Source organism: Natrix helvetica (assembly GCF_964273705.1).
Source record: "Natrix helvetica genome assembly, chromosome: 1".
NCBI classification, from domain to species: Eukaryota; Metazoa; Chordata; class Lepidosauria; order Squamata; family Natricidae; genus Natrix; species Natrix helvetica.
The window spans coordinates 315,502,455-315,516,360 of record NC_138548.1 but is presented as its reverse complement, the minus strand read 5'-3'; the positions used below and the strand labels follow the sequence as shown (position 1 = coordinate 315,516,360).

General features: G+C 42.7%; 1 protein-coding gene across 2 annotated transcripts in view; it reads left to right on the top strand.

Annotated features, from left to right (window-relative positions):
- The first annotated feature begins 1,613 nt into the window (after positions 1-1,613).
- SLC41A3 (solute carrier family 41 member 3) overlaps positions 1,614-13,906 on the top strand; it is a 36,087-nt gene continuing 23,794 nt past the window's right edge. Inside the window, exons 1-2 of one of the 2 annotated variants that reach the window (XM_081935305.1) lie at positions 1,614-1,944; positions 9,318-9,632. In XM_081935305.1, the coding sequence (XP_081791431.1) occupies positions 9,342-9,632 (291 nt within the window). In that variant the 5' untranslated portion in view covers positions 1,614-1,944; positions 9,318-9,341. Of the gene's footprint in view, positions 1,945-6,874; positions 7,688-9,317; positions 9,633-13,906 lie in introns of those variants that run through there. The other variant, XM_081935304.1, reaches the window with a different exon arrangement.

Sequence of the window (13,906 nt, the reverse complement as noted above, 5' to 3'; positions counted from 1 at the left end):
GACGAGAGGGACTGCAGAGAGGGCCTCCGCAGTCTAGAGCAGCGAGTCATTCGATGGGAAAGTTGCCTCTTGGAAGGAATGACCCGGCTTGGCTCCCACTTCGTCTCTCCTGCCTCGTCTCTCCTGCCTCTTCGCTTCTCCGTTCAGTCATTGGGCGGCAGATCGAAAGCGGGAGCCAAGCCGGGTTATTCCTTCCAAGAGGCAACTTTCCCATTGAATGACTCGCTTTCCTAGACTCTCTCTCTCTCTCTCTCTCTCTCTCTCACACACACACACAAATGGCAAATCCAAGTAGCCGCTGCTGGGAGCCCGTCACATACATTCGGGCAATGGGGGGGGCTTTCTTGCACGCCTTCAGACCCCCCCCCTGCCTGAACGTGTGTGATGGGCTCCCAGCAGCGGCTGCTCGGATTTGCCATTTGAGAGAGAGAGAGAGAGAATGTATCCCTCCTTCCTCCAGTCCAACACTCTCGCTGGCATCCCGGCCAGACGAGAGGGACTGCAGAGAGGGTCTCCTCGAGTCTAGGACAGCGAGTCATTCAATGGGAAAGTTGCCTCTTGGAAGGAATGACCCGGCTTGGCTCCCGCTTTCGATCTGCCGCCCAACGACTGAACGGAGAAGCAAAGAGGCAGGAGAGACGAAGCGGGAGCCAAGCCGGGTTATTCCTTCCAAGAGGCAACTTTCCCATTGAATGACTCGCTGTCCTAGACTCGAGGAGACCCTCTCTGCAGTCCCTCTCGTCTGGCCGGGATGCTTTTTTGAGCCTTTTTTAAACAGTTAAGCAGAGTCATCAGCAGCTAGCTCAGTCTCGCCTCAGCTGTCGCCTGAGAGGCTGAGCGCGCTAAAACCTCACAGCAAGCTCTCATATGGTGTTTTTTTTTTTTCATGATGAGAGGTGCGGCTGTGCCTCACTTGCCTCACCTGACTGCACGTCACTGGTCTAAGGCAAAGCCTTGAGTACTTGGGCCTATGACAAAGCCCCACTCCATGTAGATGCAATTCCATTAAGAACTACACATTGAATGTGATTAGTCAGCCAGTTAAAAATCCATCTAGTGGCGATTCCCTGTATTGGTTTTATACTTTTTTAATATGGTCAGACAAGTAATCCATAATTCTTCAAAATGATTGATATCGAAGTATTACAAGTGCCAAAGTATTTGTGCACAGAGCAAAGCAGCTCTCTCTCTCTCTCTCTCTGCCGCTTCAGTATTGCTAAATTCTAGGGAATGTCAAAATTTTCAACTTTCAATTTCCAAACATTAGGGGTGCTCAAAAGTTGTGATGTATTGGGGATTGTAAAGATAATTTGGTTGCTTTAATATAATTTAGATGTGCTTGGTAAGTAACTACCTAAATATCAGAACTTTTTAACATTTTGTTTGTTTCATTTGCTTGTGGCATTTCCCATTTGATTTCTTGGAGCTCAGCTAGATGAAAACTGATAGCAGAAGAGCTCTAAAAACTGCCTTGGTGAGGCAACCCTATTTTTAACAAGGATAACTCCCCACACCATCTTAAGCCTAACTCATCCAAGCTTGCTTTCCTTACAGCTCATATGAGTGGATGTGCAACTTTGGGTGTCTTCATTTCTTCTTATGGGGAGGCAGAGACCTGTCCTGCCCCAGATCCTACAAAGAGACACTTTCCCTTGAAAAGATGCAGAAGTATGCCAAGTGGATTGAAACTGAAGCCTGGCTGATTTACAAGTGACATCATGAAAAAAGTCCAGAGCTAGAATACAGCAGCTGCAGTTTTCAGTTACCATCACCTCCAAAATGCTGTGTCTTAGAGAAGGGGCGGGTGGGAGAAATTGGCCTTCAAGCGATAATCTGACAGGGGATCTCACAAAACACCACTTAAAAATCTTTTCATCTATTCACTTCATTTTCTGAACTGGCTCTCTTTTTAGCACAGGCTGTCGTCGTAGCTGAGGATTGGAGGTAACATTTCTTCAGTCTGAAATGTGATAGCATGATTCCTATTCATGTTGCATGAGTATGGCTGATCTGGTGTATTTTGTGCTTTAGCGTCGCAATTATATTACATACAAACACACAAATATGTTTGCGCTGGCTTGCACAACAGATACTGACACACCCAGCTCAAGACCAATAGGTAATAATAGAACAAGCATGACCTGTTAATATATAAAGTGTAACTAATTTAGGTTGTTATTGTGTAGTAGAAATTATGTTCCTCTTTACTGGTATATGCATTACACTCCCCATTCACTCATTGGTGAAGAATTTCTTTCTCTGTAAATTGTGATAGAATTTGGAATGTTGAGGTTGTATCCATTCATTCTCTTTCAATATAATTTTAATAGAAGATACAATATCCCAACATCCTTCAAACACAGTGTGCCCTGGAAGGGAAGGGAAACTATTAGTATAGGTATTAAACAATATATCTTCCCCAGAAAGGTTTGTCGCCAGACAGACCAGTTCTGCTAAATGACTTCCTTTGAGGTAATAAGCATTGTTTGTTTGATTGGAGTATATTTATAACAACAAACAAAGCTGTATTGTGAGATATTGGCTTAGTGGCAGCTGTTGTGTTAAGTAATATAATTGATCAGAATTTCAAATTCATACCCATCAAAATTTTCCCTCCTTCCCCTTTCTTTTCTTTTTTCTTTTCCTCCGGAGTTTCCTTCCCCAAATTTCTGGTAGGCCCATTTTTCACCCTTCCCGAGCCTCTTTCTTTCTCTCTTTCTTTCTTTCTCTTTCTTTCTTTTTTTTTTCTTTCTTTTTTCATTTTCTTTCTTTCTTTCTTTCTTTCTTTCTTTCTTTTTCTTTCTTCCTGTCCTTCCTTCCTTTTCTTTCTTTTCTTTCCCTCTCTTTCTTTCTCTCTCCCCCCCCCTCTGTTTTTTTTAAAAAGAGGGGCTTGGGTTTAAGACAGTGGTGGGTTTCAATTTATATTACTACCGGTTCGCTCAAGGGCATGCGCAGAAGCGTCCAGGCGAGTGGGTGGAGCAGTGTTGGGTTCCAGATCCCATTGCAACCGGTACGGTGCATCGGGGCCCGGCGTCCACCATATGAACGCGCTCGCACATACGTAGCACGCACATGCGTCCTTACCTTTTGCGATGCTCTGCGACACCTCTACAACACTCCGACTGCTTGGCGGAGCATCGCACAGGCGCCGTACGCTCCGTGCGCATACACAGAAACGCCGAAGAGCTCAAATACAGGTAAGGACAGCAGGAAATGGTACCCGGTGCTTCCGGCAGGCACCCGTATGCTAGTACCGGGGTGTACCACCTGCAACCCACCACTGGGGTGGAGCCTCCCGCTGCCGCCACTACCGGTTCGCTCGATCCGGGGCGAACCGGCAGAAACCCACCTCTGGTTTAAGATCAGCCAAAGTAATTACCACTCCTGTTTCAGGGTTTCAAACCAACTTATATTACTACAAACTATGTGGATATTTTAGGCAAGGTAAAGCCATCCTTGCAAATTATGGTTATTTAGCTAAGATAGATTCTGAATTAGAGAGCCAGTGAGGTACAGTGGTTAAGGCACCAGACTAGGAACCAGGAGATTGTGAGTTATAGTCCCGTCTTGGGCAAATAGTTGATTTGAGAGTGTGTTGTTCAGTGTATACATATGGCCTGGCTTAAAACAATAGACACAAACTTCCTAAATAGGATGCAGGCTACGTGGTGAGACCCTTCTCAGTCTCTGCTCAGCACTGGCTCTAGACATGCAGAAGTAGGCTTCAAAAAGTTTAGCAAGGGGTTCTCTGCCTGGTTGCTGGGTGGACATGGCCATGGCAGGTGTGGCCTAGTTGGCCTTCTGCACCACAGTGGGGGGGGGGATGTTTTTCACCCTTCCCAAGCCTCTGTGTGTGCCCTGCACTTACCTGCATCCAAAATGAGCCGCTTGGGAACTCCTGGGAGGATTGGGGTGGGTAGAGCAAGCCAAGAGGGGATTTGGGGGTTCTCTGGACTGCACATAATCTTAGCTAGAGGTTCTGCCGAACCCCTGCGAACCCCCAGCAGCCCATCCCTAGTTACATGTCAACTGCAGATGGCCCCTGTTTCCTTGACCCCCCAAAAAATCATCCTGCATCATTTTTCTTCTAGTGCTCTCTCTCATACATTTTCCATTCACACAGTACCAGCACTCCTCAACTTACAACCATTCACGACCATTTTGAAGTTATGACAGTGGAAAAAAGTGACTTTCAACCAGTCCTTGTTCTTACGTAGTATCTCTGTGATCAAAATCCGGGTGCTTGGCAACCAGCATGTATTGACCTTCCCAGCCAGCTTCCAACAAGCAAAATCAATGGGGGAAAGATAGATTTGCTCAATAATTTACATGATTACTTAGCGACTGCAGTGATTCAGAATACAGAATAATAGAGTTCGAAGGGACCTTGAAGGTCTTCTAGTCAAACCCACTGCTTAGGCAGGAAACCCTACACCACTTTAGACAAATGGTTATCCAACATCTTCTTAAAAACATCCAGTGTTGGGGCATTCACAACTTCTGGAGGCAAGTTGTTCCACTGATTAATTGTTCTGTCAGGAAATTCTTCTTAGTTCTAGGTTGCTTCTCTCCTTGATTAGTTTCCACCCATTGCTGCTTCTTCTACCCTCAGGTGCCTTGGAGAATAGTTTGACTCCCTCTTCTTTGTGGCAGCCCCTGAGATATTGGAACACTGCTATCATGTCTCTCCTAGTCCTTCTTTTCATTAAACTAGACACATTCAGTTCCTACAACCATTCTTCATGTTTTAGTCTCTAGTCAACATCTTTTTTACATCGTGGTGACCAACATTGGATGCAATATTGCAAATGTGGCCTTACCAAGGCATTATAAAGTGGTATTAACACTTCACGTGATCTTGATTCTATCCCTGTTTATGTAGTCTAGAACTGTGTTGGCTTTTTTGGCAGCTGCTGCACATGGCTGTCTCACATTTAAATGGTTGTCCACTAGGACTCCAAGATCCCTCTCACAGTTACTACTATTGAGCAAGGTACCACCTATACTATACCTGTGCATTTTATTTTTCTTGCCAATTGTGGATAAAAAAAACCTGGTTGTAAAATCAGGTGAGACAACCATCTTGTTTAGCAATAGAAATTCTGGTCCCAATTGTGGATGTAAGTCGAGGGCTACTTGCAACGGGTGCCCATACTCTCAGTGAAGCCACTTCCATGCGCTCATCTTCTTTCCCAAGGGCAAGTATGCCAAGCCTCTGAAGGAATTTCCAAGTAGCTCTTTTGTTTTTTAAGTTTAACATTTTTATTGGGTTATAAAATAAAATAAGATACAAAATACAAAAGTTAATAGGAAAACGGTGGAGAGGAAGATGGGGAAGAGAAGTGAGGCAGGATAAGAAAAAAAGAAAAATAAACATTGACTTGCGACTCTCTCTGTTGCAGTAGAATAAGGCATTAACATCAAATCACAACTTTTTGTTTATTCATAATAGTATGAACAAGCCATTTCTATGAGAGATGGGTTGCAAATCCTAGCGCTACCGGTTCAGTCCTGCTCACATGCACACTTACATGTATGTGCAACACTTCTGCGCATGCGCAGAAGCGTCCTGGCAAGTGGGCGGAGCCTCCCGCCACCGCCACTACTGGTTGGCCCGATCCAGGCCGAACCAGGAGCAACCCACCTTTAACTTCTATAAAGATCTATCAATCTACTTGGTGAAACCCAAAATCAAAGCTTCATTCTTTTCCACTTCCAGCATGAAGTTCAGAAGTGGTCTCCGTGTAGAAATAAAAGTACTTAGATTGTTTTCTTTAATCAAAAGAGTCAATTTTGCTATTTCAGCCAACTCCATCAGCTTCCGCAACCACGCATCCATGGTAGGAATCAAACTGTCCTTCCATTTTTGTGCATAACATAGTTTTGGTGCTGTCAACATATATAGTAACAGGTCTTTTTCCATTAGACCCTGGGAATCTCCAAGCAGCTCTTAAAAGAATCCTAACCCTTGGGGTGACTGTACAGTAGAGATAAAATGATTACATGGCCGTCTATAAATTGTTTTATTTTTCTAGAAACAATTTCCAATTACTACTAACAGTGGTTGGTTGATACTTGAGATTAAAAAAAACCCAGTAACTCAGCAATGATGTCAGCTTTCATTCATTGAAGCTTCCTTCTTCGGCATGAACTGCATGCTTTTCCTACATAATAATGTACAACTGAAAGAATGCAATTGTTTGTGAGAATGGTTTCCAATAGATATGCATAGGGGCGAAGAAGGAACATGGGTACAGTTTTTAGCATTGTCTATGTCATGACTGATAAATCATAAAGAAGTTGCCCTTTCTGTTAACATACGACAGGTAGTCCTCAACCTATGACCACAATTGAGGCCAAAATTTATGTTGCTATGTGAGACATTTATTAAGTGAGTTTTGCCCCATTTTACAACCTTCTTTGCAACAGTTAAGTTAATCACTGCAGTTCTTAAATTAGTCACAGATTCACGAGTGAATCTGGCTTCCCCATTGACTTTGCTTGTGAGGTCGCAAAAGGTGATCACATGACCATGGGGATGCTGCAATGGTCACAAGTGTGAAAAATGGTCATAAGTCACTTTTTTAGTGCCATTGTAACTTCAGTCACTAAATGAACTGTTGTAAGTCTAGGACTACCTGTATCTCCATCTCATCTCACTTGAAAAGAAAAATCCAAACAGCATTTTGAATCATTCTATCTTTCATCAACATAGCATGATTTTCAGCAGGAAACTTTCTTTTCTTTTATCTAATCAATATGTATTTCCGGCTTTGGAGACAGAAAGTTCTCAGAGCAAGATTGTTTTTTTTTAAGGTTTTAAAAAACCGTAATTCATATTTGTACTGGAAAGGCTTCCTTCTCAGAAATTCTGCCACCAAACAAAGTCTCTTATCGCCCTTTAAAGACCAATGATTGTCGCATGAATTCTTAGTGGGATTTCCTGCAAAACACCAACAATATATTCTGTATATAGCTTCCATTATGAGGGTGGGGCACAACCTGAGAGCAATCTTCCCAACCCCACCCCATCCCGAGAGGTTTTAAGTCAAAAGACGGGGTAGCAAACCTTCCAGCGGCCAATGGAAAACAGCGAAGAATTTCCAGATGTGGCACCCTAGTTAAATGCATCTGGAGGGCACCAGATTGGGGGACGGCTAATGTGAACCTATCAGCATGGGCGGAGTCTCCTCCTCCTCCTCCTGTAACCACCGATGATATCCACTTCCTGGATATGCCAGCAAAGCAAACCGATTCCGTTGCAAGCCGAGCAGCGATAGCAGCGTTACCGGAAGGAGGCCACGGCGGCTGTGGAAATCTCGACCGCCTTCCTAGCAGGCCTCGGAGCGGCTGCTGGCTTTGAGGGTCTCGCCATACTGTACCGGCGGCGAAGCGGTTCCCATACCACCCCGCCCGCCGCCCCTGTCCACCAGCTTCCCCCACCCCCCATCTCTTGCGTCCTCCCTCCTTCCCCTTCTGGCGCGACGCTTCCTCTTCCACTCGCCTCCGTCGCAGGGTTGGCGGCGCGAGACCCAGGGCACCGGAGAACATGCCAGATGTGGACAAAGCCACACCTTGCCATTTGCGCACTGTCTGTCCCCATTTGGTTGAGCTCCAGATGTGTGCCGTGCCTCCTTTGGGCCGCAGGGGGCGGTAGACTCTGGCGGAAAAAAGACAAATGCGCCGGGTAAGTGGCCCAGGGATCGCGAGAGGTGCTTCCCTAAACTTGATGGCTACGTTTGGAGCCCCCCCTCCCCCCCGGCCTTTGCATTCATCTCTGACCCGTTGTGTCTTTCTAAGTACGACGAAATTGCAAGATGAGAATGAACTCTTTCCTTGCCGTCATTGCTCATATAGTGCTTTTTATGTTTTTTAGTATCACGAGGAACCTGAAATTAGGAGATAATGGAAAGGGAACAAGTAGTCCTATCCACCTCTAAATCATCCTATTCAATTCCTTACACTGGCTGCTGTCATTCACTGTAATGGACGATCTGGAGCTGGAGAAACAATCTCATCCTTTCTGACACCAAGAGATTAATCAGTTTTACAAATCTAAACTAAATCAGAAGCCTAGTGCCAGTATTTGAAGGAATCCTGCTAAGCTATTCGATTTGGTTATTGATGTTACTTAGTGTGATGTACTTTCTGATTTAATAGGAAATCTGGAAGATTTAAAGCAAAATTCTTTCATCAAATATTTCGCTGTTGGGCATGTCTCACATTAAGTTAATATCAGTTTGCACCAGCAGACTTGCTGCTTTCCCACACCTTTGAAGTGGCTCAGAAAAGAATGTATTCCCCTCATTCAAAAGGTCCCAGCTGTGTTTGAATGTCACTTTGCACTTATAAATATATTGTTCAAAAAACGGCAGTGAAAAATGCAACAATGGGATACTATTGGCTATCAGCCACCGGAATGAGAAACCTAAGAAATAGGACCTACGTAAATAGGCATCTGGTTATTGAGAAAGATAGTTTTAAAGCTGAAGCTGCATTTTATGGGAGGGAGGGGGGACAGGCTCTTAGAAGTAAATAGATGCAGGTTTCCCAATATATTGCCCTCTAACTGGGTTAACAAAGAGAAATTTCCTAACAGAGAACAATTCAGTAGAACAGCTTATATAATTTATGGGTGTTCCTTCACTGGAGGTTTTCAAGAAGAGATTGGACATTTTGTGGAGTGCTATAGGATCCCCTGCTTGAGCATGGGGTTGGATTAGAAGGCCTCCAAGGTCCCTTCTAACTCTATTGTTCTGTATTCTGAATACAGCTCTAATGATCTCCAGACAGTATGGGAATTATGATCCAACAAGCTGAAGGGCATTAACTTGAGAGACTGAATAAATAATTTAGATATATATGATATGACTTTGGCAACCAAGAAGTAGCTTTGATTTTCACAGATGCATTCATTTCATTGAAATCCATTTGTCGCATATAATTAGCTTCAGAAATTCAGATTTCTGACTTTGGGTAGGCTGCGTATTTTATATAATACATGCATTGCTTTTATTAAATAGAGGAGTAGGCCAAAGTTTCTTTGAGAAGCTCAGAGGCTCTTGGAAGGAAGCATTCAGTTGCCATTGGGTCAATAAGTGGGCAGATTGTGTAAGTCTTTGGTGAAATGTGTATCCATGGGAAGAACTGCAGGAACTGGCATAGTTTGGAAAAGGTGGTTTTCAAAAGAAAAAGAGTATCAGGATTTTTAAATATTATGATAGGATGTTGTGTCTTATTATTTTCTTCCTCTTGTTTATTGTCTGATTGATGATTGATTGATTGTCCTGGGCTTTATCATAACCATTCCTCAAAAGACTCCTGAATTGAGAAAAATCAACATGAAAGGCGAAGAAACTCGGCAGCGTAGAAAAGAAGGCCGAACCAGGAATGGAGAGCGATCCAGGCAGAAAGCAAAGAGCAAGAGTAAACACAAAGAGAGCAAACTTGGCAGCCAGGGCACAGAGGATGGCCCTTTGCTCCTGCCTCAGAAGCAGCCTCCCGAGGCAAAAGTGGCCATGGCAAAACTACAGGAGGAATCAACCTTGGCAATTGGCCTCCAGGTGCTCCTGCCTTACCTGCTGGCAGGCATGGGCATGGTCCTGGCGGGAATGGTCTTGGATTATATTCAGGTAAGATGAACAAGAATTCTGGGAATCTGCTTTGCTGTATTTGGTTGCCTAGGAAGAAGTTTGACCATGTGTGGGGTTGGGAACATGGCACGTGCAAGTGGCACGAAAATAATAACATCTGATTTTGTGGTCTCCTTGCTCAGAGTTGCATTTGGTTGGATGCTATGCGTGTGCATCGGGGAGTAAGCCTCCATAGTTAATTCAGATTTAAATCTAAGCGACTGTACAAATGCTCAGTTTTTAAGAGTATGTTATATGTGCATTTCAGTATAAGGTTGATAGACTTGAGTACAGTAACTGTGCATGCATTTGGATGGTGCAAAAACTTTTCCAGTTGCCTTCTTTTATATCCTCCAGACGGGTTGCACTAAATTTTCCATAACAGTTCAGCCAGCACATCAATGGGCATTATGAAAGTAACAGTCCAATGTATTTGAAAAGCTCCAGGTGTGTGTGTGTGTGGGGGGGGGAGCTTTTCTGGAACCACTTCCAGCTAAGAAGGTTTATAACATTCAGTCTAGTGTCATGTTCAATTACATGTGATCCAAATCAAATTTCTATCATTTCTTAGGGTTTTTTAATGATGATTAATATGTTTTACCATATTTTTCTTTGCTAATTCCCATTGATTTCTTTGGCTTTATATGTATTTTTAAATCTTATATTGCAAACTGTACTTTAATATGAAACCGCAAGTTCCTGAAGCAAGCCTAATTTTAAAACAAATCATTGGAGAGGTTAATCTTGCTGCAACAAATACCGCTTTAAATATTTAATTGAAGGAACTCAGCATGAATCTAAAGTTTATTTTAATATTATTATTATACTAATCATGCACTGTTAATTCTTATTTTTTAGTGCCGTACACCACATGGAGCCTCACTGGGGTGAAATGTAGATAAACTGTATAAAATAAATAAAAGCAGGCTCTTGTTTTTCAATTCAAACAAGCAATTTGATTAAGTTCGTTCTAATAGGTTACTTTTTCAGCACTGAAATCCTTGCTTGTGCTATCTAATTTATTTAACTAGTGAAATAAGAGGTCATGTTGCCCCTTGTCTTTCTGATAGGATGACATTAAAATGCCTTCTGCCTGTTTTCTCTGGTCCAGAGTTCATATTTCTTGCTTACATTAATTTCATGTTACTGCTTAGCATGAAGGAAATCAATTGGGTTTCATAAGATTTTTACTGTTTCAGAATGTTTTATACGCAGCTGAGGTAATGTGAGTTTAGTTCCTTCCTGAATACGTGGAGGCTGGTGTGCAGTTTGTTCTCTTCTCACTTTGAGGTTCTCTCCTGCAATACTGTAGATTTTAGATGTATCCCAAATTAAAATGATTTAGCCAATTACCTAGAGGAGTGTGATGCCTGATGTTCCAGAAGTGTATTGACTTTTTTTTTTGGCAAACCCTGTTTATTTCCCAATTGGTTTTTGCACTTTATCAAGCTGATGGTGTTACTATTTTTTATATAGTACCGTCATGGTACATGACATTTTATAGAGTACAGGAAGAGAAGATTTAGTCTTAAAGAATGCTCTGCCTAAAGAGCATAGATATATAAATAAGTAATCAGATTTCACTTAGAGCAGAGATGAGCAACCTTTATGGGCCTAGGTCAGTGGTGGGTTCCGGATCCCAGTGACGCTTCTGCAAGTCTCCACAACACTCCAACTGCTCAGCGGAGCATCACACAGGCGCTATATGCGCCATGCGCAGAAGCGCCAAAGGCTTAAAGGACAAGGAGCTCGGGCAGGCAGGTGGGCCCTCTGCAGCACCGTACCGAAACGGTACCTGGTGCTCTGGGCAGGCTCCGGTACACCTGTACCGGCTGCAACCCACCACTGGCCTAGGTTCACCCTTCTCATTTTGCTTGAGGGTTGGAGAAGATACGGCAAGTAATGTCATAAAGGTACCATATAAAACGTTACCTCATGAGTTAGCCTAAAAGTGAAAGTAGAGGAAAGACTATTCTCAAGATGCTGAGCTATTAATGAGAAAAAAGAAAAACACTGAAAATGCATCATTAAATCATCAGTAGGCCTCTGGCCTGTTTCCAAACGAAAGTTTTAAGACAGAAATATGTGGGTTATCCAACAATTTCAAATTTGAAAATATTCCTTCGTCTTGAATGGATAAATGTCGGAAGCAGCAATTTTCTATGGCATATATTTCTAGTTCAGTCCTAGGTAGCGGCGGTTGTTTCTCTCTCAGAACACAAAGAGAAAATACCTGCTGTGAACTCCATATAGGTGTCAGGCATGGCATCCAGCCAGTAAACATCTGCTGATTCTGTAAACCGCTTAGAGAGGGCTGTAAAGCACTGTAAAGAGGTATGTAAGTCTAAGTGCTATTGCTAATAAGAGGCATGAGGGATAAAAATTGGGAATTCTAGCTATAAGCATGGTATTTTGGAACAATTCCTACAAAATGTCTTCCATTTAAATGTAGATTTATTATAAATATGCAGCTGCAGGCAAGCACTCTGTGAGTTCAAACACTAATCAAAAGTAGAAGAGTACCATCTCTTGTCCGCAAAGAAAGTGATTCAGCCTGGGGAGAGCAGCCCTGTTCTATCTGTTGTGTCAGCCCTTTAAGATTGATTACTCTCAAACACCAAATACTAAAATTGCAGTAACAAAACGTTGCAACTCTGAATATGTCTCCTCGCCTATGTTTAGAATAGAGAACTAGAGAGGGTCAAGTCTAAAATGGTTTATCAAATTACATTCCTGCTTTGGGTCTCTTATCTGACCATTGCCTTGACTGCAGCTCTTTCTCTTCTTCAAAAGGGTTATTCTAACACACATACCCCTTTCAAGAAAAGCAGTGCAGAATGGAAAGCAACGTAACAAGTTTCCATCTGTTGTGTCAGCCATTCAATGTGGAACAGACAAAGAAACCAGTGGCATATAGTTCAGACTATCTTAGGTGCAACAACCAGATACACTTATGAAAAGTCCAAGCCAGCAACTTTATTGTTTTCACAATAAATCACAATAACAACCAAATAAGATTTCATGGAATTTAAGGGGGTGTCTGGGTCAGACTTTTTTTGACTGCACAAGGTCTCAAAGCTATTTCCCTTCTTGACCACTCCTCCCTGCCTGGCTGGCTGGGAGTTTCCCAACAGCTGCCCTTTTAATTACAAGGATTATAGTAATAAAATATTGCAAGCCTCATTGTGGTCTCCCCCACCGTTTTATCTTCATGTGAACGTGACAAGGGTTTGTCTGAAACATTTTCTCAAATTAGTTTCTTGGCCGGGACTCGAGCCCCTCTTATCTGACCATTACCTTGGTAGGGGCACTTCCTCCTGTCCTTCAAGTCCATTCTTCCTCCTATTCTCTGGCTCATAAAGGAATGAAGTTTATTGTCGTCCCCCCTCCCTTCCCCGAAAGAATCCTGAGCTCCAACTGCCAGTTCTCCTTCTGAGCTGACCATTCACTGTGTCCCCATTCATGGGCTGGATTTTCTGGCTATCTAAAGGAACAAAAAGGCTATGATTGTTTTATTCTCTGTATCTGTGTAGAAAGCTAATGTCTGAAGGTGACTTTCCAAGCTGCTTTCTCAATTAATGTTGGTTATAGGACTTACAAAATTGAAGCCCAGTTTTCTTCAACCTCCTCTGTACCTCCTTAGTGTGGGAAAGAAAGCAGCTAAGCAAGCAGAGTTCTTGGATTATCCTCAAAATGTTATCAGAGAAAGCTTTTTTTAGATCTACCAGCATGCCTCAGGAAGATTGCTGGTTTTATTTGTAGTAACCAGACTACTATCGAATTGGTTCATTGGTGTAGTGCAGACAATGTTGGGGTGGGGTTAAGAACTGACTCCAAAGACTGGGTTTAAATCTTTTTCGGTTCTGCAGCATACAGAATGACTCTACATTCATCATGGACTTCCAGTTTAAATTGCCTCACCATGTTATGAGGATGTATGTCATTCAATCTAAGGCATTTGGAGAAAGGTCACATGGGAAAAGATAGACAAAGGGACAGAGAGTAAGTTTTATGCTTTGAAACTTCTTCTCATCCAGATTCCAGGGTAGTGCCACCAGATGTGAAAATAGCTTATAATGGGGGGGAAATGATTCTCTAATTCTGGAAATTCCTGGTTGATTTTAATTAACCAAGCATTTGGATTTTGTCATTTATTGCTGTATCCTTTTTATGAAAACATAGGGCTGCAGAGGAGATTTACTTACTGGTCTCGAGCAAGCAAAGAGCATCCAAATAATTATTGCATTGTCTATGACAGCCTTCCTCCTTCTTTT